At 40.1% G+C, this 24,351-nt stretch overlaps 1 protein-coding gene across 7 annotated transcripts in view; it reads right to left on the bottom strand.

The window, feature by feature from the left end:
* Positions 1-22,701, bottom strand: part of LOC113023063 (calcium-dependent secretion activator 1) — a 361,073-nt gene extending 338,372 nt beyond the window's left edge. For 5 of the 7 annotated variants that reach the window (XM_026169133.1, XM_026169134.1, XM_026169136.1 and 2 more), the window contains exon 1: positions 21,910-22,700. In XM_026169133.1, coding sequence (XP_026024918.1) covers positions 21,910-22,260 — 351 coding nt within the window. In that variant the 5' untranslated portion in view covers positions 22,261-22,700. Of the gene's footprint in view, positions 1-21,909 lie in introns of all 7 variants that reach the window. The other 2 variants (XR_003272492.1, XM_026169138.1) reach the window with 1 other exon arrangement.
* Between the last annotated feature and the right edge of the window lie 1,650 nt (positions 22,702-24,351).

Genomic DNA, 24,351 nt, shown 5'->3' with positions numbered 1-24,351 from the left:
TAAAACTTCAGGGTGGGCATGCACAGCCCTGGAGATCATGGTGTATCACAGGGTATACATGCCTCTTTTAATTGCCTGAGCATGAAATTGTTAAGAAGAAATTGGCTGCTATCCTGGTGATGGTTGTGATAGAAAAGTCACAAAGTGCCTGGTGTAGCCCTATAGCTCTTGTGGTGAAGAAAGATTGGTCTATACAGTTCTGTGTGAAGTGAATGTGGTGTCACAGTATGACGCTTATCCTATGACCTGGGTTGACAAGCTCCTGGACCGATTGGGCACTGGTCAGTTTTTCATGGTGCTGGATTAACCAAGGGCCACTGGCAGATTTGGCAGGCGCAAACCACCAAACATTTGGTGTAAACCACAGAGGGTCAAACCTCTGTGGCAGCCATTTGTCTTGTCGGTAAAGAGGAACCCAACTCTCAAATGCAGCTGCAGCTCTTTTGAGGATGTGAGCTGGCAAGAGTAGGAGTTTGGCTGGTCAACCATTTGCAGAAATTTAAAGTAATTAGAGAAGTGTGAAATGACCTTTAAAATGTGTATGTGTATAGATACACATTTTGATAACCGATTCATAATGTTAGGATTATTTGTGAAAACTAATCTTCATTTTTCTTTTCCCTTTCTGGAAGGATTATATTATAGGCAGGTTTGAAACTCAGGGAAATTCAGGAGAATTTTCTCCAAGCCATCCCACTGTTCGTCAGGTCCAGCCACAACCTCAGACAAAACTGGCTTCATCCCTAGGACAAAGCTCCCAAACACAAGTAAAATAACATAGTGAATCCTCCGACTTCTACATTGGAGAAACCAAACAGCCACTTTATAAACACATGGCACAACACAGAGGAGCCACCTCCACAGGACAAGACTCAACTATACATCTGCACAAAAAGGATAAAGGTGACTCTTTCAAGGATGCCAATGTTCACATTTGGGACAGAGATGACAGATGGTTTGAAAGAGGAGTGAAAGAAGCCATCTATATCCACTGTGAACAACCATCTTTGAACAGAGGGGGTGGCTTACGACACCAACTGTCTGCCATGTTCAATCTAGTTTTGAGATTCCTCCCGAGGCACCTTAATGCTGATTCAAATCTTGTGTCACTTGATCCTGATAGGTCACATGATCGGGTGAAGCAAGGTCTCACAATTGTTTCACCCGAAACCTCTGCTGAAGCACACGATCAATAGTGAGTCAACGATCCTCTTAATTAACAACTCCCCCTAGGGTTGTGAATATAAACAATAGGTTTTTTTTTTACAGTAATTACATAAACAAACAGGGACTCTCCACCATTTGGTCTTAGAACTGAAGTGTCATCTTCTCAGTTGAGAGGCGACACGTAAACTTACAGAAGTCCATTTGCTTTCTTTCCAAGCTCCTTAGACTATGAGTAGGGTTGTTGACAAGAAAATGCAAGCTTCCCCCACCCCTTCTGCTTCCTGCTTGCAGAGCTGTCCCTGTTGGCCTGAATAGTGTGGAAGCTTTCAACAGATGGATTGTCATTGGGAATATCCTTGTGATTCACTGAATCAGTGAAACACATCAGGCTGATATGCCTTCTGACTCCAGGCTAGCGCTATACCTCCTCCTGGGCAGCATCAGGGCAATCAGCTGATCCCTGGAGTAAACAAAGCATATGACATGTAGCTGCTGGGCCGGAATCCCATCCCTCAATCAAAGTTTTTTTGGTGTATTAAGAGTTTTTTCATGTGCTATGTGCAGAGGTGGTTTTTTTTCTGTTCTCAAACAGATCTCCCTGTTGGAGCTCAGTCTGGGGGAAGGGGGTTCCTTATCTTTCCTCATGTGGTGCATTTTCCATTGTTATACCTCTCTGACCTGTCTTCCCCATGTGATGTTTTGTGTAATGTATGTATGGTCGGAGGGTAAGATGGCGCCGCCATTGTGTGCAATAGGTTGGCAGCCTTATGAAATTTCCCCTATGGGACTAATAAAGGTATATAGAGGTAAAGGTAAAGGTAACAAATGCGTGCAACAAGGTGAACAAAAGCTCTCTCAACCCACATGTTTGACAGTGTCATTTAAACAATATTTGATATATAAAGCTATATGAACTAGGGCTGAACGATTATGGAAAATAATCTAACTGCGATTTTTTGCCCCAATATTGCGATTGCGATGCGATATGCGATTATTTTTTAAGGTCTTTGTCTTCTGTATTATTAAACAAAGACAAGCAATACATCATATAGTATGGCCAATACTATATTACATTAATTTTAAACTGTTCTTTCCTGGAAGACAGACCTCTGTTATGATGACATGAGGTGATGCATGAATTGATGACTGACATTTTTATTTAACTTCTTCAATCACAACAGTATATTTGAACATACACAATAGTTTATTTTTAGCTTACAAACATCTGAGCATAAAGTGCTGACAAGGAACCCTGGTGTAAACATTAAAATGAAAGTCAGTACAATGTGCAGATTGCAGAAATATACATAAAAAAAATCAGTGGCTTTACCACACTCAGTTTTTCAACATCTGTGAACTACTAGACAGTCATTCAATTAAAAAATAATATTAAATAAATAAAACTAATAAATAAAAAATACACACATCTTACTGATCTCTGCAGTCAGTAACATTACACATAAAGTGCAAACATAATAGCAATTGTATAAACACACACACAAACACGCCTTTAAAGTTTAAAGGCGTGAAATTGGACGGTCTAGCCTTCTGATTAGCGTCACCGCTGTCTCGGTGGAGTTTAATAAACTCGGCCGTCTGCTTCTTGCTATCTAAAATATAACCAGACACTGGTGTAAATTCTCGACTGTCTCATACTTCTGTTTAATAAGTTTTCTGTTTGACGTTTAGTCAGCTGTGTGAAAACCAAGGAGGAACCCACCCGGGGGATTAATAAAGTTTTATTTCATCTAATCTAATAACTTTAATCTCAGCCAAACCGATTTACTCACGAACAAACAAAACACTGAAAAAAGCCCAACAATAACATTTTTAGGTTGTCTAAGTGACTTATATATTACGTTTAACCCGAGCAGCGAAACTCCGCGGTGATCTGAAAATGATGTGCCGGGAGTTGTGCCGTTCTCGGCCGCATCAGTAACCCTCGAGCTCCCGGCTAGCTGTCGAGCTGGTGGGTAGCAGACGCCTCTGAAAACGTCGAAGCACTTTTGCAAATATGGGATATCTTGATAAACCGAGCAGATATTTGATGTTTACACAACTACTTTCTCGCCTGAAAATATGTTAAAAGTTTATTTTGTGACCCAGAAAGATTAGTATGAGTAATTTTAAAACTTAGTAGCGGCCGCCATTGCTGGAAACTGGAGTTTGGCTGGGCCGCGCTATGAATTCTGGGATATGGTAGTAATTTGGACAGCCTTCGGCGCGTCGCTGTGACGTAATCGGTCTACAAATGCGGCCTCAGGAGGATGCAGCCCATGAATTTGGACATGTCCAGAGTATAATCGCAGCCTTTGCGGTTAGGAAATTGCACTTGATCATGTCGCGATATTATCGCAAATGCGATATATCGTTCAGCCCTAATATGAACACAGAGAAGTAGCCATATCGACTATTTAATTTCAAGCTTTTCATGAACTGAAACACAATATATAAGGCGAAGAGTTTGCATAATTCTGTTAGCACACATTTCAATAAATCTCTGCACCTATTTCCCATTTTACTAGCAAAATATTAAAGAAGAGGGGTGGCTAAAGACTTCTGCATATAACTTCTGGTTCTATCAGAATATTTTGGTAACCTACAATAATAGAGCTTCCTCTACAGCAAATGTTTGCAAATTGCCATATTCTGGTCTTCAAAGACTTCATAGGGCAGATTTGAACAATAAATAAGAATTTTCAATGAGGAACAGCTTTATCAAGCTTTATCTTGTTTCAGCCCACAGCATCTCAAGCATGGTGCAGTGCCACCCACTACCCAGCTGACTGGTTAATGTGTCTGAGAAGGTGTTTGAGCTCCAGAGTTTGAAATAAACAATGTCAAATCTTCATTCTCTGACTACACATTGTCTGTTCTGACATGCTGATGTGTTTTTAAATGTCCTTCCTTTGCACTGATGATGAAGGCTAAAATCAGAATGAATTTTCTTTTTTCTTCATCATGAATAAATCAAAAGTTACTCACATTGACTTTTCCTCTCCAGCTCCTGAGTCTTCTTGGTTTTGGCCATGTAATAGGAAGGGCTTGGTGGAGGTAATGATAATGGCAAATGAGAACTTTTATGTGACAGTGCTCAGTCATCATTACTGAAACTGAAATATTATTTTACAAATATAACATATTAGCATCAATGTGGCAACTACAGATTTGAACACCCTTCATTTGCTTTAATAAGTATAAACTGTGATGCCATGTGGAAATAGAAAAATAACTTTTAAACTACCATTGGTGTGTCTGTTACTTCTATGAGTTGTCGTTAAACACAATGCTTCAATAAGGAGATCATGCCATTCTCAACATTTAAGGCAGTCTGAGTTCAATGCGGGTCAATGACTGACAGACATGCAATGAAATCAGAGACCAAAGTTCTCTGCTTGTGTCACTGTCCAAGGATGTAAAATCATGGTAACAGTGATATGTAACCATGGTAACCCAAGAAAATAAATTTCAGTTAGGAATGTTCAATTCAAATAAATTTTATTTATATAGAGTCAAATCACAACGACGGGTGTTTTATATTGTAAGATAAATACTCTACAGTAAAACATAGAAAACTACTGGATCTACTGGGGTGAGGGACAAAAGGCACGCTGTGGATCAGAGACAGATACTGTACAGTATTATGAAGTCTTTAAGATGGGGTCTATTACTTAAGACGTTGTATGTGAGGAGAAGAATTTTAAAGATGACTCTTTACCACAGAGCCAAAGATAAGAAGGCAAATCTTTTGCTAATGGAGGTTTTGCTTCTGTTTTGTTTCTTCTTTTTTAGCATGTGAAATCATCATTCATCATTCTGCATATACCATGCTAGTATTACAGGTAAAATTTAATGCTTAGCACCCAATTACTCAAACTTGCCAGTGCACTACAATAAAATTATATACCACTATCATTACATACCAAGTTTCTAAGTTGAAGATATTTATAGAAACATTTATTGTTAAGTTTGTACTTGCCTGTCTGAGTATATGAGGAAATCTTGATTTTCCATTTCCACCACTACTTCCATTTCCATTTCTATTTTCTTCTAGACCTTCCTCTAAAGGTTTCCCACCTAGGACCTGCTGTTGTTTGTCATTTCTTGATCTCAAAGAATAAATCCATTTGTCTCCCCAAGTATTCTACAAATTCACATCCACGAGCGCATATTTCGCAGGACGCATCTAGCTCTGAGCTCGGCCAGCAGCCAAGCTTCCACAGCTTCAAGTGGGAATACTCAGGTTTGCCTCACACACACACACACACACACACACACACACACACACACACACACGTACACTCCAGTCTCAGCGCCACTGTTCTGTGAGGTGATTTTTCTGAGCCTTCTTCTCTGCCTCTCTGTGCTCCTGTTCCCAGGGCCGGTGTTGCCGGTGCAATGTCCCTTCAGGGGGTTGCTCTGTCATGGTCTTGGGTTAGGTTAGGATACTTAGGTTCAATATTCTAATTCTCTCTGCTCATCTCACAGGAGACAAAAGCAAGGACTACATATCTCTTCTTCATCTAACTTGTCACCCTTTCTCCCCCCTCTCTTTCTGGTTGCCACATGGTTTAAGATGACATCTGGCCTCACCCACTATGACATCCAGTCACCGTGTTAACATCTAATTAACCAATGTCCAGCCACCCCTTATCATCCTTTCTTTATCTCACTTTTCCAAGTAAGGGCTTTTAAAGTTTAAACTTTGTTATTAAATCATGTAATTACATTTTCTTCTTTTCTATTTTGTACTTAACATAACTCCATTATGTATGAACATTCAATCATGACCATACCACACTTAATGTTTCATTCAGTTGCAATCTCACTTAATTTAAATTTCTCATCAGGTCATTATTAGATGAACATCCTTTGTTGTCATAATCCCTTTTAATCCAGTTATATAGAAATACTTTTTTTGTTTTTTACTTTTTCTCTTTTACAGTTTTTTCTGAATTGCTAAAACACTAAATCCCATTGTAAAAACTAAACTGCCAACTATAAAAACTCTTTCATCAAATCAATCCCACAGATGCCAAAATCTTAAACACTATTCATCTGGTTAGGACACCATTTGCAACTCTGAATCTCTCATTTACCAAAACTCTAAACACATTCTCAAACACAAAACACATTTAGCAATGTGGTGCACATATACCCAGAATGGTGCACACAGGCCACAGAAGTTAAACACAACTAACACACTGTTTTCATCATGAACACACAACCAGTCAAAATTGAAAACACATGTTGCAACCTCTTCTTCTGCTTTTTGCTAGATTGAATACAGCTTCATCCACAAAGATGCATTCATGAGGTCTAACCATTGAGTCAAGCTAAAAGATTCTCTGTACACAACAAACTAATTTTAGTTCTGTAAATGAAATAGTATGATGTATACATGTGCTATGTATACTTATAATTACAGTTTTTGCCCGTTGCTTGAACACTATAAACCCATGCTTAGACTAAAGTAACACAACTTGAAGCTTGCGTCACCATACCTCAAACACATGTACCCATACCTTAAACAAAAGCGCTGCTTTGCACCCTAGTTGCAATTATGCAACACACATGGTCCTGCATACTACACTCTATTTCATACATAAGACACTTCGTTCACAAAATGAAATTTCAGGGTGCCATTTGGAAAACACATGTATCCAAAATACAAAACACATCGGGTAATTGCAACCACTCAAATACACACCTGAAGGCACTTACTTGCAAAACTGAACAACAATTAGCCAACTACAAAAAGCCCTCAGTTTAGCCAATTCAAGAACTTTGCAAGCATGGATGGAGGGAGAGCAAGAGGAGGAGGAGGTCGAAGAGGCCATGCACAGACCCATATTTCTAATGATATAAGAGCAACTTTGGTGGACCATGTCATCAACCATGGCCTGACTATGAGGGAAGCTGGGCAGAGAGTCCACCCACATCTAAGCCGCTTCACAGTGGCATCTGTAATAAGAACATTCCGACTAGAAAGCAGGTCTGTCTTCACCTCTCTAGTTTCTACTCTACTCAGATGGTTTTTATAGCACTGTTCTACAGGTATATAACCATATCAAGTGTACAGCGTATTGCAGGGTGCTAATGCTCTTTTTGCAGCCAAAGTGGTAGTTTCTGTGAAACATACCATGATTACTTATATTGAAGTACAGTGTTGTACAGTGGATGATACAATATATACAGTAAAGTACTGTAAGACAAATAAGCAAAGCGATGACAATATGTGGTTGTATTTCTCTAGAATGACTCGAAGACCTTCTGGGGCAGGACTAGAGATGGCACGATACCACTTTTTTATGTCCAATACCGATATCATAAATTTGGATATCTGCCAATACAATATGAATCCGATATAGTGTTTTTTAATCAACAAAACTGTTTTTTAAATATCTTGCTGCATTTTGTATAAGTTCATACTCAAGTTTAAAACAACAACTACACTAAAGCTATTCTGTTATACCTGTATGCAAAAAAAAATATTTCATAGTTCAGCAACACTGATCAATCTAATAAACTTAAACCTACACCATCCTCCCTATTCTGGTATTTTAAAGAGTACTTAGCATAAATATTAAGCAACCTAACTAATAGGGTTCCAACTCCCAGCAACAAAAATAAATAAATAAAAAATAGGGAACCACCCCTCACGCTCCACCTCATGATGCTTACAGTTTTTTCTGATTGCTTAAGCACATTTTTTGTAACTATTGGCTAATTTTGCAAAACTCTTCACACAAATAAGAAAACCTGTCACCCAATAATCAAAACATTGTAGTTCTCTTGCAAAAGCAAACACAGCTAGATTAACTCTTCACACCTTCGTAAAAATGGTGTTTCCGTATCAAACAGTACACACAAGCCATCATCTACTAAGCACACAATGCGCCAACTGCACACTGATGGTATGAATACAAAACACTTTTAGTTTTGCAAACTCAGTGAGTGGTTTTGCTATAAGTCTGAATAGTTTTAGAGATTGTGCTACAGGAATCACAGTTATCAGAATCAGAATCAGAATACTTTATTGATCCCTGGGGGAAATTATTTAAGGGTTAGGGTTTAAGCATTCAGAAAAAACTGTAATCGACGTAATCAACCTTAATTTGATGCAGTGTGGAAAAAAAATGCACAGAAATCAATTATTTTTCAAGAAATATTAAATAGATTCAACATCTTTCTTCAACAAAATTGCAGACTGCACAGATGGTACCTTCCCAAAGGAAAAAGTACTATAGCTTACTAGGGTATATATATTAGACTTACAGTTTTTTACAGTCGCTAACAAGCGCCTACCCATACTTCAGATACTTTTTCTAAACTCTTAACACAGACCCACACCTACAAAACACAATTGGCCAAATGGATAATATCCTTCCCAAAAATACACTTTGTTAAATATATACTAACTCCTCATTTCAAAATTAGAACACATCGTTCTCTGCACACACTAACTGTACAAAAACACTATAAATCTGACTCAAAATGAAATTAGTCTGTCAAAGAATAACACTTGTTTTCACTTCACAAGGTACATGCAGTCAATCAAAGTACACCAGGTTTCAAAATACTGGCTATTATTGACATTACAAAAACTGCATAGACTTTTATGTTTCAGTTTCACAGGTATTTGCATGCGAAACATGCAATCCACCATATTGACACCAGAAATGTCTTGGTTGGTAACTGTATGTCCACATGTACAGTAATGTTCACATTCAAAAGCATTCCAGTAAAAAGCAAACAAGTTTTTGTTTCTTTACTGTTTACCACAGGAGGTACAGTAGAAACACGGTATGATAGGACAGAGAAAGTTTTACAGTATTGCTTACAGTGAACAAAATATCCATGAAACACACAAGAGCATTCTGAACAAAAAAACAACAGCAAAAAGCCAAGATAAAAAGGGGGGGAGGGGGAGGGGGGCTAAAAAAAGGCAAAAGATTTGCATCTAATCTCTGCGATCTTCAGGGTTAGGCCACATGTTTTCATCAACATCACATCTGATGTTATCCAAGTCGATGCACCTGGGATAAAACCGCCTGGTATGTCGGATCCACCGACATATCATTGCAGAAGCAGAGGTTTTTATACTGTATCTAAGGTTTGGAATATTGTTTTTGCTATTGTGGGATGTTGTGTGTTAACATTCGTAGATACTACAAGAACAGTCCATAGTTTTGTTGGGAGGTATAACTTGTCTGTTAAGAAAATGTAAGCATTGTGGAAATGTGTTCACTGACTGCATATTGGGTGAACACGACATGAAATGTGTGAATGGTATGGCCACAACAGACCGATGCTGTGCTAATTGTGTTTAGAGTTTTGCAAATGTGACAACTGTTTGGACAAACGCTTGTTAGCGACTGTAAAAAACTGTAATAGTCACTATATACTGTAATTGACTTCTATTCATTTTACATCAAATTAAAACTTTGGGTGTCAGATAATTGTTCATTAAAAGCTCGACATTTTAAATGAGAATAAGAAAGAAAAGTATGTCTTTGTGCCCCCTTTTCCCTGTTAATGCCCTATCGGCCCCCCTGGCTAAACTTTGCTAGATCCGCCCCTGCACAGTTACAGCCGTCAGCTGTAGAAAAAGATCCTCAAGTAGAAAGTAATATTAAATAAATTCTAACAACAGCTTATCAAGCTTAAACGTGCTGCTGTTGTTTATCCACTGGTTTCCTCTTTCTGGTGCAAAGTGGGCCAAAAACAAACAAGAGAGACGGACTCGAGACAGAAAAGCCGATCAGCTGATCATTAAGCAGTTTCATGATTGAAGTAGCAGCAAGAAGAGGCAGTCGTTTGTTAAGCTTAACGCAGGAATGCTTTACAAACATTCAGAGATGGACTTACACACTTGCTTTACTTCTCTCGGGGATAACTTTGTCGGAGATGAAATGCCGGGTTGCTAGCGAAGCTCCACATGCTATCCAGACCACCGACAGGTCCCGCATGCCACAGCCGCTCTATCACGTGATGCATACTGCTCTGACGTGCTAACGTTCTGAGGCGAGTTACGGCGTGTTGCAAGTTTTGTGAGGTGCTTTCATGATATTTAATGGATCGGATTACATTTTTTATTTTTCTCCGATATCCGATCCAGTAATTTAGGTCAGTATCGGACCGATACCGATACATAATATCGGATCGGTCCATCTCTAGGCAGGACGCCAACGCCTGTTCACACAACAGCAGGAACTTGCCGTTGTGGACCTAGTGAAGGCAGACAATGCCATCCGTCTCCACCAGCTACGAAAGCAAATACTTGCAGACAGGCGAGTGTTCAACAACATAAACCATGTGAGCATCACCACCATCAGACGCATCTTGGGAAAACTCAGCATCACCATGAAGCAGCTGTACAGAGTCCCATTTGAGAGGAACAGTGACGGGGTCAAAGGACTTCGAGCTGAATATGTACGGGTACGTGTAACTGTCCTTTACATGGACAATACAGTATTGGTGAAATCCAGTAGCAGCTGAATATGTACCATATCAGTACCACATGGATCCATCCTGAGAGCTACACAGGTACCTGTGTGATGGGTGAGGGTTCTGTATGTGTAGCACTGTAGTGCAGTAATATGTTCTCTTTGTTTTACAGAGAATCTTGGCCATGGATGGAGCTGCACAGCCTCATGAATTCATTTTCATTGATGAAACTGGATTCGACCTGTGTAAAACAAGATGACGGGTCGTAATGTAATTGGACAAAGGGCAATTGTGCACGTCCCAGGGCAGCGCGGGGGAAATATCACATTGTGTGCCGCCATAAGCCTTCGAGGGCTTCTGCATCATCATGCAAAACTAGGTCCATACAATAGCCAACATATACTCACATTTCTAGATGCTCTCCATGATATAGTTGTACAGAACAGATCAGCCCAGGTTTGTGGTGATATGGGATCATGTCAGTTTCCATCGGGCTGCTCTGGTCCAGGCCTGGTTCTCCAACCACAGCCAACTTGAAGTGGTATACTTGCACCCTTACTCACCATTTTTAAACCCTATAGAGTAATTTTTTTCGGCTTGGAGATGGCGTGTATATGACCGCCAACCACATGCCCGCATGCCTCTTCTGCAGGCAATGGAACAGGCCTGCGGCGACATTCAGGTGACAGCAATCCATGGATGGTTTCAACATGCAAGAGGATATTTTCCCCGGTGCCCAGCGGGGAATTATCTGAATTCATGGTACTGCAATGTACAATATTGAGTAGGCCTATTTGCTTTTTTGGTTGTTTGAAAATGTGTCTCCTGTCTAAGCATGGGTTTATAGTGTTCAAGCAACGGGCAAAAACTGTAATGGAAATCCTGTTTGAAAACACTGGTATGGACCTCATCAGTCCATTTTACCTATACGCACAGGGATATTGCTTTGTATTAGTTATAATGGACTGCACAACATGAAATCCCAAGGCAGCGACGCAATTTCAGGTCATCTTCAAAATCAGTATTCTGAAAGTGATACTGATTTTAGCCCATACAAGCCTTGTGCAGCTCTACTATATAACTAGTTCATGCATTTATTACTTCCAGGCTGGACGACTGCAATTCATTATTATCAGGATGTCCTAAAAACTCCCTGAAAAGCCTTCAGTTAATCCAAAATGCTGCAGCAGGAGTACTGACAAGGACTAGAAAGAGAGAGCAGATTTCTCCTGTTTTGGCTTCCCTTCATTGGCTTCCTATAAAATCCAGAATTCAAAATCCTGCTCCTCACAAACAAGGTCTTAAATAATCAGGCCCCATCTTATCTTAATGACCTTGTAGTTAGGGCTGCTCGATTATGGCAAAAATGATAATCACGATTATTTTCACTGAAATTGAGATCGCGATTATTTGACGATATTTATTTAACCCTTTAAGACCTACTATAGAACCAAGTCCGCCAGAGCTTATATTATTTTTTTTACATGTTGTAGTGCCATTTGTGGGAGCATTTCAAGTTGCTAAATAACTGTTATAGCCCATATTTTAATAATATGTATGCATTAAGTCCATAATAACTACATTAATTGCAAAAAAGTGCAATAAACTACAAAAAAATTTATATCGTTTTTGTTTTGTTACATATATTTCTACTTGGAGAAATTTAAGAGGTTTATCCCTCAAAACTTTAAATACAAAAAAGTTGCAAAAAATAGTTTACAACAACAGGAAATTTATTTTGAGTGTCTTCATAGTTTTATTTTGGAGATACACCAATTTTTATATACTGCAGGAAAAACAAAAAAAACAATCCTATGATGCAAATTTGCAAAGAAAACAGCAGGTGCATCAAAATAAACTATTTCCAGCAGTGCAATTTGAGTTCTAAGCATCCCAGAAACTATTCAGAAAAGTCAAACATGACCAGTATAGGCTTTTAAGGCCTACAAGTAAAAAACTACATTTCCGCGAAAATGACGTCACTTCCGGTTTCGGCCAGGAAATGGCGGACTTGCAACAGTTCGCGCTGACGTCTATTTCACTGTGGGAAGTGTTACGAACAGCTGATCGGATCGGCAAAGCGTGTTCCTGGAATATTATGTTTTTGTTCCTGCAAGCGCTTTTTATGCAATTTTTGCAAAGCTATATGTGGAAGGAAACCGTGACCGAGGACAAGCTGATGGCATAAGATGTAAGTACAACTCCTCCAGTTTCATATGCAAAACAAATTATTGCGCTAGCTTACGCGGTTCGGGTTCTACAGGGATTTAAAAATAGTTACACAAAACGGAGCATGCTGCTCTGACCGGATTTAAAGGGTTAACAATGACTTTAGAAAATAATATAAAATAGTGTGCAACACCACTGAAGTTTTTTTTTACCTGTCTTTTCAACCAACAGCAGTCATTCTCCTCTCCAAATAACTTCTGCTTAGCTTTCCGATCTTCCCTCGGGTCCTCTTAATCAGCGGTCTCCAACCTTTTTTGCGCCACGGACCGGTTTATGCCCGACAATATTTTCACGGACCGGCCTTTAAGGTGTCGCGGATAAATGAGGGAGGGGCTAATAATCGGCTCTGTCATTTTTAATGATCGTTGAAAGCCCAGATCGTAATCGTGATTAAAATTCGATTAATTGAGCAGCCCTACTTGTAGTACCATATCACCCTATTAGAGCACTTCGCTCTCGCTCTGCAGGCCTACTTGTTGTTCTTAGAGTATTTAAAAGTAGAATGGGAGGCAGAGCCTTCAGTTTTCAGGCCCCTCTTCTGTGGAACCAGCTTCCAGTTTGGATTCAGGAGACAGACACTATCTCTACTTTCAAGATTAGGCTTCAAACTTTCCTTTTTGCTAAAGCATATAGTTAGGGCTGGACCAGGTGACCCTGGATCCTCCCTTAGTTATGCTGCAATAGGCTGCCGGGGGATTCCCATGATGCATTGAGTTTTTCCTTTTCAGTCACCTTTCTCACTCACTATGTGTTAACAGACCTCTCTGCATTGAATCATACTTGTTATTAATCTCTGGCTCTCTTCCACAGCATGTCTTTATCCTGTCTTCCTGCTCTCATCCCAAGCCTGGTTCTGCCGGAGGGTTCTTCCTGTTAAAAGGGAGTTTTTCCTTCCCACTGTCACCAAAGTGCTTGCTCATAGGGGGTCATATGATTGTTGGGTTTTTTCTTTGAATGTTTTATTGTAGGGTCTACCTTACAATATAAAGCACCTTGAGGTGACTTTTGTTGTGATTTGGCTCTGTATAAGTAAAATTGAATTGAACTGATGTGAAAAAAAAAATTGTTTCCATTTTATTTTGCCTCGCTCACCTCAACCTCTATTACCTCAATGACCCACACCCGACTGCACATAAACGGATCTGCTGTTGAGATGGTGAACAGTGTGAAGTTCCTGGCTGTGCACATACAAGATGACCTCTGAACACCACCATCATCATGAAGAAAGCCCAACAATGCCTTCTTAGGAAACAGTCGAAGGCCAGTCTCCCTCCTCCCATCATTCTACCAGGGAACATTGAGAGTGCCTCTGCTGCTACAGCAGGACAGCAGAGAGGATCACTGAAGGCCCTCGCCCACCCATCTCCCAACTCTACGACAGACACATCATCTGACGTGCGAACAGCATAGTGAAAGACACTTTCCACCCCTCACATGCACTTCTCTCCCTCCTTCCATCTGGCAGACGGTTTCGCAGCATCAAAATCGTGACAACCAGACACTGCAAGAGCTTCTTCCCCCAAGCAGTCAGAGCCCTCAAGTCAATACCACCAAAGAACTGATATACACATACACCTTTACAAACACTTACAATACTCATCAAAAGACTCAAAAACACCAAAAATTTACACAAATCCATTACAAACTGGACCTGGGAACAGTATGCTTATTTGCATGCTTATAAACAGCATTCCGGTACACTGTATACTGTGTATACTGGTGTATTGACAATAAAGCTCTTGAATCTATTTAACCAGGAAGATCCCACTGAGATTAAAAACTTCTTTTTCAAGGGAGACCTGGCCAAAATAGGTAGCAAGTATCTCACAAATACACAAATTACACAACACAGGCAACAACAACACACGCAAAAAAAAAAAAACTTAAAAATTTTAGATTCAGTTCAATTAAAAGGGCAAGCAATCTAATTGAAACAGCTGCATGTTATGGAATTAGCCTCAAGGATTCTTAGCTTTGATTGAGAAGCATTTAATGAAATGAATTCTGTCATTTTCCAGTTGTTCTGCAGCTCGTTCCAAGCCAAATGTGCTAAATGGACAAAAGCTCTTTTGCCAAGTTCAATTCAGGCAAATGGAATGGAAAGCAACAAATAACCTTGTAGACGAAGACAATAACAACCAGCATGTTTCACTGAAAGCAGAGAAAGTATATATATCTGAAGGCAACAATCCGAGTATTGCCTTATATATAAAACTGTATAGATTAGGGGTCCTCCGACCGGCCAAAGCAGGCCCTCCTATCTGAGAATTTATGGTTAGTGATGAACTTCAAAGAAGCATGATGCACAGTTTCAACCATTCATATATAGAATATCTCCATAATTCAGGTAAAAGCAGGTTAAATATGTTGCAGCAACAAGCCACTTCTTTGTATTACAGTTTTTCTGAATTGCTAAAACACACTTCATCTCTTGGTTTCAAAACACTAAACAAACTGTAAAACTCAAGCTACACTCACAAAACAGTCAATTTGTCCTGCAAAACTAAACATTTCACCCAAAACTATTTTAACTGTACTCAAAATCAAGCACTACTGTCAAAAACCACACAAAACCAGCAAATGTGCAAACACAACTTAGCAACGATTACACACTACAGAAATAAATACAAAACACTGTGGGATAGTGGGAAAATATATTTACTTATTCGTTCATTTATTCTTCTCACATTTTAACAAAAAAAGAACTGTATCAAAAAAGATATTCTATAGATAAAGTATAAATTTTTACAGCATATTCAGATAATTTATTCTGCCTCAGCTTCACACCTCTGTCCTGGGTCAGGCCCCAGGACTTCATCACATCACGTGCTATGGTCTGCCTTGCAAGTGTAACAACCCTTTTGGGTTATAGCACCACTAGGGGGGGTTGCCCTACTATTGTAGTAGTTGTGGGAGTCTCCTAGTGGGTGTGGTGTTGTTAGCGGCAGCCATTCCATGCTGCTCATGTTCCATTCTCCGAGGAAACACCTTACTGTTGTAACGGCCTGGCGCCGGCGACTACCGATCCCCACACATGTATGTACGGACAGAGTAGAGCCGTGGAGACCTGGCTTGTATGGTTTTATGTTGCTGATAATGAATAAAGGTCTGTTGTTTAATTTAACTGCCTGGCTTCGAGTTATCCAGCTAACCTCCACACCACATGCCCGCTGGACCTGCTAGCCGCTCCTTCTTCGCCAGACTGCTGTTACACAAGGCAATGAGGAAAGAATCCTTTAGCATGCCGAATCCAGCACTAGCAAGATTCCAGTCCCATCTCACCACATGCTCCATTCATTGCTTGAAGTAAATTTTCCTGTGTGTGTGTAAGGGTTTCAGTCGTAGACTTTCTAGCTCCATGCCAAGAAAAATCCTTAATAGGGTTAAAGAAAAAAAAAAGAGGGGGGGGAGGGGGGTGTACGGTGGAAGAAACATTGATAAAATGCTGCTCATTGTGAAACCACTCGCGTATTCTTGGTGAAAGCTCACATTGTCCCAAATGATACCATACATAGGATGCTCTTCCTGCAAAGCATCCTGTAGACTAGTGACGTGACGTTCTGTATCGAGGCTTCAAAGCTCGAGTCGAGTAATGGAGGGGGCGTTTCCGAGATGCGCGATACGCGTATCGAGGCTTGCTTCATTTATAGGTGGAGCTGAAAATGATGACGTCCGAAGCCTCGCTGCCCGGCTATACCACATGACTGGTTCAGGAAGTAGTTCGAACTTTGGCGCGAGCTATGACAGCGATATAAACCCCTCAGACTTCATTCAAAATGTGGGTGGACCCAAGGTTCAGAAAACCCGTTTCTCAGCCCTGCAAGAGCTAGCGAAGCAGAAAAAAGACTGAAAGCAGAAGGTGCCTCCAATACTTCCTCTTCCTCCGCACCACCACCACAGCCATCAACGTCACAAACTGTTGAGGCTGTTTCCCACGTTACTACTGTTATTGCATTTGAGTTGCATTTATATAAACTGATTGTTGGGTTTTCCTCTGTATCTATTATTGTACGATCTACTGTACAATATCAAGCGCCTTCAGGCGACTGTTGTGATTTGGCGCTATATAAATAACATTGAATTAAAAATTGAGTTGTTAGTATCACATAAAACTCTCCTTATTGTTTAGTTAACAACCTGTGGCGTCGCCTGGATGAAAGTGTCAGGCAGACACAGACACAAAATGTGACAGCAAACGCAAATATTGAGGTCCAACGGTACATGATGGAGCCAAATATTGGAAGGCTGGAGGACCCCCTTAAATACTGGGAGAGACTGTGAGCGAGTGTTTTCAAAAGCTGGGGAAATATTGTTCAAAAAAAGAAATCGCCTACGACCTGCCACAGTGGAGAAACTGTTGTTTTTAAATAAAAACCAATGATGTGTCCCCTAAACACTAATCACTGTCCATATCTCAACCACACCTCACCTCACAGTAAATGATCATTTCCATTTTAAGCATTTCCAAATAATCATTTTTAATACTGCCAGTATAAATATACACAGTATACTGCCATCACTACAATATAGATGTTTTACACACTCCTTTTGTTGTTGACATTTACAGGCTGTGTGCAAAAGGCCACACTCTTCAAATTCATGCCAACTAATATTTTTATGTCCAGTAGGTGTCCTGCTAGAGCAAATGAAGCTTCAAGACACTTTGCGCTGGGGTGAACCAATTGGATGAAAAGCTTCAGTGCTTCATGGAGCTTCATCTGCCCATCACAACACACAGCTCACTAGCTGCAAACACCAGACACTCAGCTCACTAGCTGCAACTACTCACATGGCTCTCTGGCACCAGAGCTCACCTTTCTCTGGGCTTAAATACCTTTAATTGCTGATGGAAAGCAGCTGTACAAAAAAAGGTGGCACCTAAGGCAGGAGAGCTGGTATGACACGCCCACACAGGCAACTTCAGGAGGAGGCCCTGCTAGGGCCGTAACAATTGGTCTATAATTAGTAAAAACTGCTGGGTCATCCCCTTTTTAATAGAGGGACAACAAAATCTGATTTCCATACTGAGGGAATTTCTTCCATTGTCATGGTCCCTGTTTCTGCTCAGCCGGCCCCACAAGGCTACATGTATTTTTGTTTTGCTCTCACTCTCTTTCCTTCGCCGCTCTGCCTGGGTGGAGCTCACATCCATAACCAGTTTGAGGGTGAAAATAGTTGAGAAAGGCTCTGCCACAAAATCAGCTGGGAGTTTCAAAAAGTAAGAATCTATTAAATCGGGTCCTGAAGGTTTTCTATGATCTAATACTTTAAGAGCTTCATAGACTTCCTGTACAAAGAAAGGAACAAAGTTAAATGGCTGACCAATGCACACCGGAAGGTTTGTGCAGGATTTTACAGAGACTGGATTCAGAGAGTCAAAGAGTCAGAAGATATAAAGTGCTTGTTAAAGCAATTCATAATCTCCTTCCTATCATAAACAGGAACTGAATCCTTAAAAAAAAATTGGTGAGCTTTTCCTACCTGAAAGAGACTTAATATTTTCCAGAACTTCTGTGGATTATTTAGGTTCTCAGACAGACAATAATAATATTCTGATTTAGATTTCTTAATAGAGGAAGTACATTTGTTTCTTAGTCATCTGAAAATAAGCCAATCATTGGGCTTTGGCCCAAGCCAGGTTACGTTGGATGTCGGCCAGCTCTGGGGAGAACCTGGGACTTTTTATGACCTTTTATCCTAAATCTCCCTAATGGGGCATGTTTACTCACAATTAGCATAAAACCATCCATAAAAACTGTCCTACATCAGGGATCAATCCTATTTTCTTCCAATCATAGTTTGACAAATCATGATAAAATGCTTGTTCATTAAACTGTTTAACAGTCCTTTTAAAAATAATACCTGAGTGACCTTAGAGGCACCTTAGTGTTTCAAATAACAGCAACAACACAGTGGTCGCTTAAGTCATGGCAAAAGACACCCAAGGATGAAAATTTATGAGGAACATTTGTCAGAAGCTGGTCAATCAAGGTAGACTTTTCAGGGGTTTTTTGGCTGTCTTCACAGTATTCTAATTTTTTGAATTAGAATACTGTTTTCGTGGGTTTTATGAGCTGGAAGCCCACATTATATACAAATAAACAACTAAGTACTTGAAATCGTTTAAGTTGTGGGCCCTGAATCTATAATCAATGAAAGTTTAATGTTTTGAAAGGAATTGTGGAAATAAATAAACTTTTCCATGATATTCTAATTTCTTGGACAGGGTCTATAGTTTAGTCTGGAAAGGAAAAGCTTTAAAGAATGCAGAGCCTCTGTAAAGGCAGAACGAGGTCTATAGCAACAAACAGCTGTTAGATAAAGACCCTTTGCAATATTCAGAGCCAGAAATTCCATTTGCTTGCTAATGTATTCTGATAGAACTATTGTGGCATCAAATTTCAACTTAACATAAGCAGCAACACCACCACCTTTCTTAAGCCTATCTGTACGATAGATACTGTATCCAGCTATGCTAATATGTTCATCAGATATATATTTAGACAACCAAGTTTCAGAAATTAAAACAATATCCCCATCTGTTGATCAAACCCAAATCTTCACCATATCCATCTTGGGTAACAAACTGCGCACATTAAGATGAACAATCTTCAGCCCAGATGAGGATTTAAATTCAGATGGTGTCTGAGTACATTGCAGCTCAGGGCCCAGGTTAGGTTGCACATTACCAGATAAGAGCAGTAGTAAGACAGTCGGGAGTCTCTGCTTTGCAACATTACCTACTGAATTTGACTTGTGAAATGTTGAAACTAAGTAGAATAACTTGCAAGGTAATAATTCAAAACAAGACGGTTTTGAAGTTGAGCTAAATCTTTGTGTAGATCAAATGATAAATGCACGGCCTGTTCCAAATACATTGGTGATTGTACAGGATGTACAGCAGCGGTGATACATGTGGACCTGAGGACCTTCTCTTCTCTAAGAAGAGTCATATACAGATCCAATATTGGATTTTAAAAAATGAGGATATTACAAGTAAGCTTTAAATTTCTATATTTACAAATGTCACTGAGCAGTCCTTCAATTCAAATATAATCTGTCATCTTCCTCAACTACAGCAGCTATACCTTTAGCTAGCAGAGACAAACTGAGTGTAGTTTGACAAACTACACTTAGATTGTGTTTGTTTGCAGATATTTGTTTATCCAATCAAAAAGTTACATTTGAAATTACCTGCCACTTAAAAAATGCTACTTCCTTGTTGTTGTGATGCTGGTGGAAAAGCAATGACAACATACAGACATCTGCATGAAAAATGCAATTCCAGACTGTTCCGGCCCACTTTAACCCCTGAGTTGAAGAGGGACATTAATTAAAAAATTTTGCCTCTTTCACCTCTTCCTATGCAATAAGCACCAATGATGGATACACTGATAGGATTAACTTTCATAGATTTTCTTGTTCCCTCCAATTGGTGCTGAAATCGGTTTGAAGTTTGAAGGCGCACACTAATGTAAGGCAAATACCTCTGCAATGAAACTTAAAACAACAAGCCTGTTTTTGAAAATGTGAGGAGTAGAAAGTGTAGATATTTGTGTAAGAAATGTCAGGAAGGATCGCTTAGAACAGTGGTTCTTAACCTGGGTTCGATCGAACCCTAGGGGTTCGGTGAGTCGGTCTCAGGGGTTCGGCAGAGCCTCCGCCATGACATGCATGGCTCATTTTGTGCACCAGTAAAAAAAATCACATTTTATTTTTAACTAAAGAGGGGTTCATATGAAGCTGGTGGGGTTCGGTACCTCCAACAAGGTTAAGAACCACTGGCTTAGAATAAAGGCCATGAGAACAATAGAAAAGATGTGAATGCCACTAAAATTGAAGCAGTGTCCCCCAAAGGATGCCACCAAGGACCAGTCCAACAACAGATAGAGCTCAACACACTCAGCATTTTTCAGTTGTCTAGCTCACCAACTTCTGGTGGAAATATCCTTGTTTATACACTAAACAGGAACTATCTGTGTTTGCAGTTCTAAGGGTCTTTATGTCTGCTTTCTGACTGTTTTATCAAAACTTACTGGTGTAAACAAGGTTCATGCTCAGAGGTATGTTCTCACCAAATGCCTTTTACTACGAGTACAGACCACTGAGGTTATGTCAGTAAGATTTAAACTCTCAAGCTCTTCATTTTTCATTTTTTAAATAAGCAGTGTTGCCACTTTTCAGCTGCACTTTGACTAAATTTGTCTTGAAGTGTGTGATTTTATGCAGTTATTTAAATATTTATTGCAAATCCACTTTTCACCATTCCTACCAGCATCTGGAATAAACACTTTTGTCTCCAGTGTGTCTGTGGACATAGTCAGAATGTTGCTAAAAGCCTGTATTATCAACATGCAACACAAGGGGTATGTCTACCTCCATTCTATTATGCACTACCAGCTCTGGCACTACCCACATAGCTTTATCACAAATAAATTGGTATTACCTTGTAAATGTAAATGCAGATTGGGAAAAAAATTGCAGACAGGAGATGTCACAGAGATTGGAGCAGATTTTCCTGCATTAAATTGTTCGTATCACCATGTTGTTAAAGAAGAAGAATATTGATGCCAAGAGGCACCTCACACAACAGATAGGAAGAAAATCAATGCTCTTACTTTTTCCTCCTCTCTCTCTCCTCTCTCTCTGTCACTCTTGTTTATCTTTCCTCGATTTGGATTTAATGCACTCCGTTGTTTTTAAAAACTGTCTTGCTACTTTCTAATGCAATTTAGCTTAGCAATCGTCATTTCAGCACCAGTGTAAAGATAAAAAAAAAGGATTTGCTGCGATTTAATGTTCAATCAAAAAGAGATATGTGGTTTGGGCTTGTGGAACTGGTTCCATGTTTCTGGTAAACTGGTGAGGAAAATGTCGGCCTAATATGTGAAGGGATTCACTTAAGACTGTCGGGCTAAGCAACTGATTTCTGCTTTCAGGTAACCAGCCTTGATTGAAGCAACAGATGGTATCATTTATCTCGTAGATGACACAAGTGCAACATGGATTTCAATCACAGCTTTGAAGCTAGGTTTGGGTCAATCCTGTTCATTGCTCCCCTACCTTCTGCTGCCTCCTGGCCATATCAGTCGGTTGTTTCGCGTTAAATGGATATGCGATGCAGCGCATCACAAACACATACAGCTGGAGTCTCTTTTTCCTCTCTTCCTCATCTCGCTGCATCTTTTCCAGGTCCTCCTTTTCCTTGTCGCTGCCAACCGACGGGCTCGGGCTTGACGGTCGACCACGGCCGCTCCCGCCACCCCGTGACTGGAGCCCTCCGTTGGCTTGGCCGTCGGCGGCTCGGCCCGGTGACAATCGGGCTCCCCCGATGTTCTTCGGGGCCGCCACTTCTTTGTGCTCCACCTGCAGTATCTCTTCCCCTTCCTCCTCGCTTGAAGACGGGTCCAACATGCTGCGGTAGCTTAGATGAAGACTCTACCTGTTGCAATTGAAAAACTGCGAGAGCAGAAAACAGAAAGACGCCTTGAATGTACTAAAGCTGACCGATGAGCCCTCAGATTGTTCTTTGTCAAGAAAAAAACTGCTGCCACAGTTCCAAGCTCATCGCAAAAAAAAAAAATAAAGTGTTATAAACACAAAGTAGCCCTGTGGTTTCGAAGCCTTTCAACTCTCACAGTCAGTGGCACATAGGAGGAATTAATGACGGGAGCAAATCTAAAGGGGAGGTGTCGCAGAGAGGTAACGCTGATGCGTTGGTGCGCTGCTGCTCGGAGAAAGAGGCAGGGCTCGGAGCTGACCATAGTACTGAAACATGATACCAGCTGCTCTGGGATCAGTTTAATCAAGCTGCGAGCACAACAGATAAAGGGCCACCTCCAGAAAAGCCGAAAGAGGACAGCGCTAGACCGGAATCAAAACAGCTTTCTTTAAAAAAAAAAAAAAAAAAAAAAGCTTTATTACTGGTTTAAAACAATCCAACAACAAGATCGTAAGCCTGCTTCATGTCCTCCTCGTGTCTGCGTAGGTTCCATCCAGGCACTCTGGCAGTCATGTATAGAGTTAGGTTAACTGGCGAGTCCAAACTGACCACAGGTGAGAATGCGAGGGTTATCCGCTTATCCGTTTCTGTGTATTTGCACTGTGACAGATTCGTCATCTATCCAAGGTGTACTCCGCCACGCGCCCAATAACAATGCGTCTGTTTATTTATATATACACAACGCACTATGTAATTTACGTTCTTCTTGTTACTAGTATTCTTGTTCTGTGTTTTGGTTTGTTTGTTTTGTCTTGTCTTATTTAGCTTTTCCTGTTCTTTCTGTCTTATCTGCTCAAATTTGGGGTTGTTTAAAATGCCTGTTTTGGAAGGATAACACGTTTTTGTTTAATACAACATGATATTTCAGCTGTGTTAATATGATGAGTAAGTCTGTTAGCATTTTAGCTTTTCTGACTGTTCTTTTCCCACTTGTTTTGCATTTGGTTGGCTCTTCTACTGGTAGCATGGGGCTATAACTGAACCCTACACTGGCTATAACAGGACTCTACAGTGGTGGCACAGATGGTCCAAGTCACACATTGATGGCACAATAAAGAAGGTTTGCTGTGTCTCCCAGCACAGTCTCAAGAGCATGGAGGAAAGTCCAGGAGCCAATGTCTCTAGGAGAGCTACAGGGGGCTGTAGAAGGACCTTAAACCACGAGGAGGACCAGTTTCTGCTCCTTTGTGCAAGGAGAAACGGGATGCACACTGCCAGAGCCCTACAAAACTTGTTAATTAGACAAAAGTCTAATAAACAGGTTGACCAGTGGCAGGCTCAGCCAGCACATTTAAGAAGCATTTATGAGAAATCACTTGGTTCACTGAATGTAATACATTTATCCAGGTGTTTTCCTACAACTCCATCTTGATTTTTTGTGTTTATATTTTTAAAGACAGACAGTGTGGAGTCCATGTACTCTAAAAACAGATTATATATGAATATACAGAAGATTTCTGGTTTCCATTTTGTAGCCTTTGACTTTAAGAGGACTTCTATCGCACGCAGGCAAACAGTCCACTTGAAGACCAAAATCACATCAAAACAACATTTATTTTATAACAGTAATTTGGCCTTTAATTAGCTCATACTATATAGTCAGGTTTTTTTTCTTTTTTTGGGGGGGGGGGGGTGATTAGCATTCAAATCTCTCAGTTAATATAGAAGAAAGATTTACCACAAAGCAAGAAAGTATGAGATGAGTCTAATCAAAAAGGTATTGGCTGAAGCACATGCCACATCATTTAGCAAGCAGCTCATTTACACAGGGTTTGAAGCAAAGGAGCAAAATAAAACAATAAAAACACAAACACTTCCATCTTAGATAAGTAAATACATTAAATTTCATAAGAACAGTCCAAGAAAAACAACCAAGAGTTTCAGTATTGTCATTTTAACTCTTCTTCATTCTTGATTTATATATTTTTCTAATGCTCCAGTTTTTAACATTTTTAAACGAGGAAAATGAGCTACATCTTTTTAAATTACTGTCATAACTATTC

Source organism: Astatotilapia calliptera, chromosome 5, assembly GCF_900246225.1.
Source record: "Astatotilapia calliptera chromosome 5, fAstCal1.2, whole genome shotgun sequence".
Lineage (NCBI taxonomy): Eukaryota > Metazoa > Chordata > Actinopteri > Cichliformes > Cichlidae > Astatotilapia > Astatotilapia calliptera.
The sequence above is the reverse complement of the archived record's forward strand: the minus strand, read 5'-3'. Positions and strand labels throughout refer to the sequence as shown.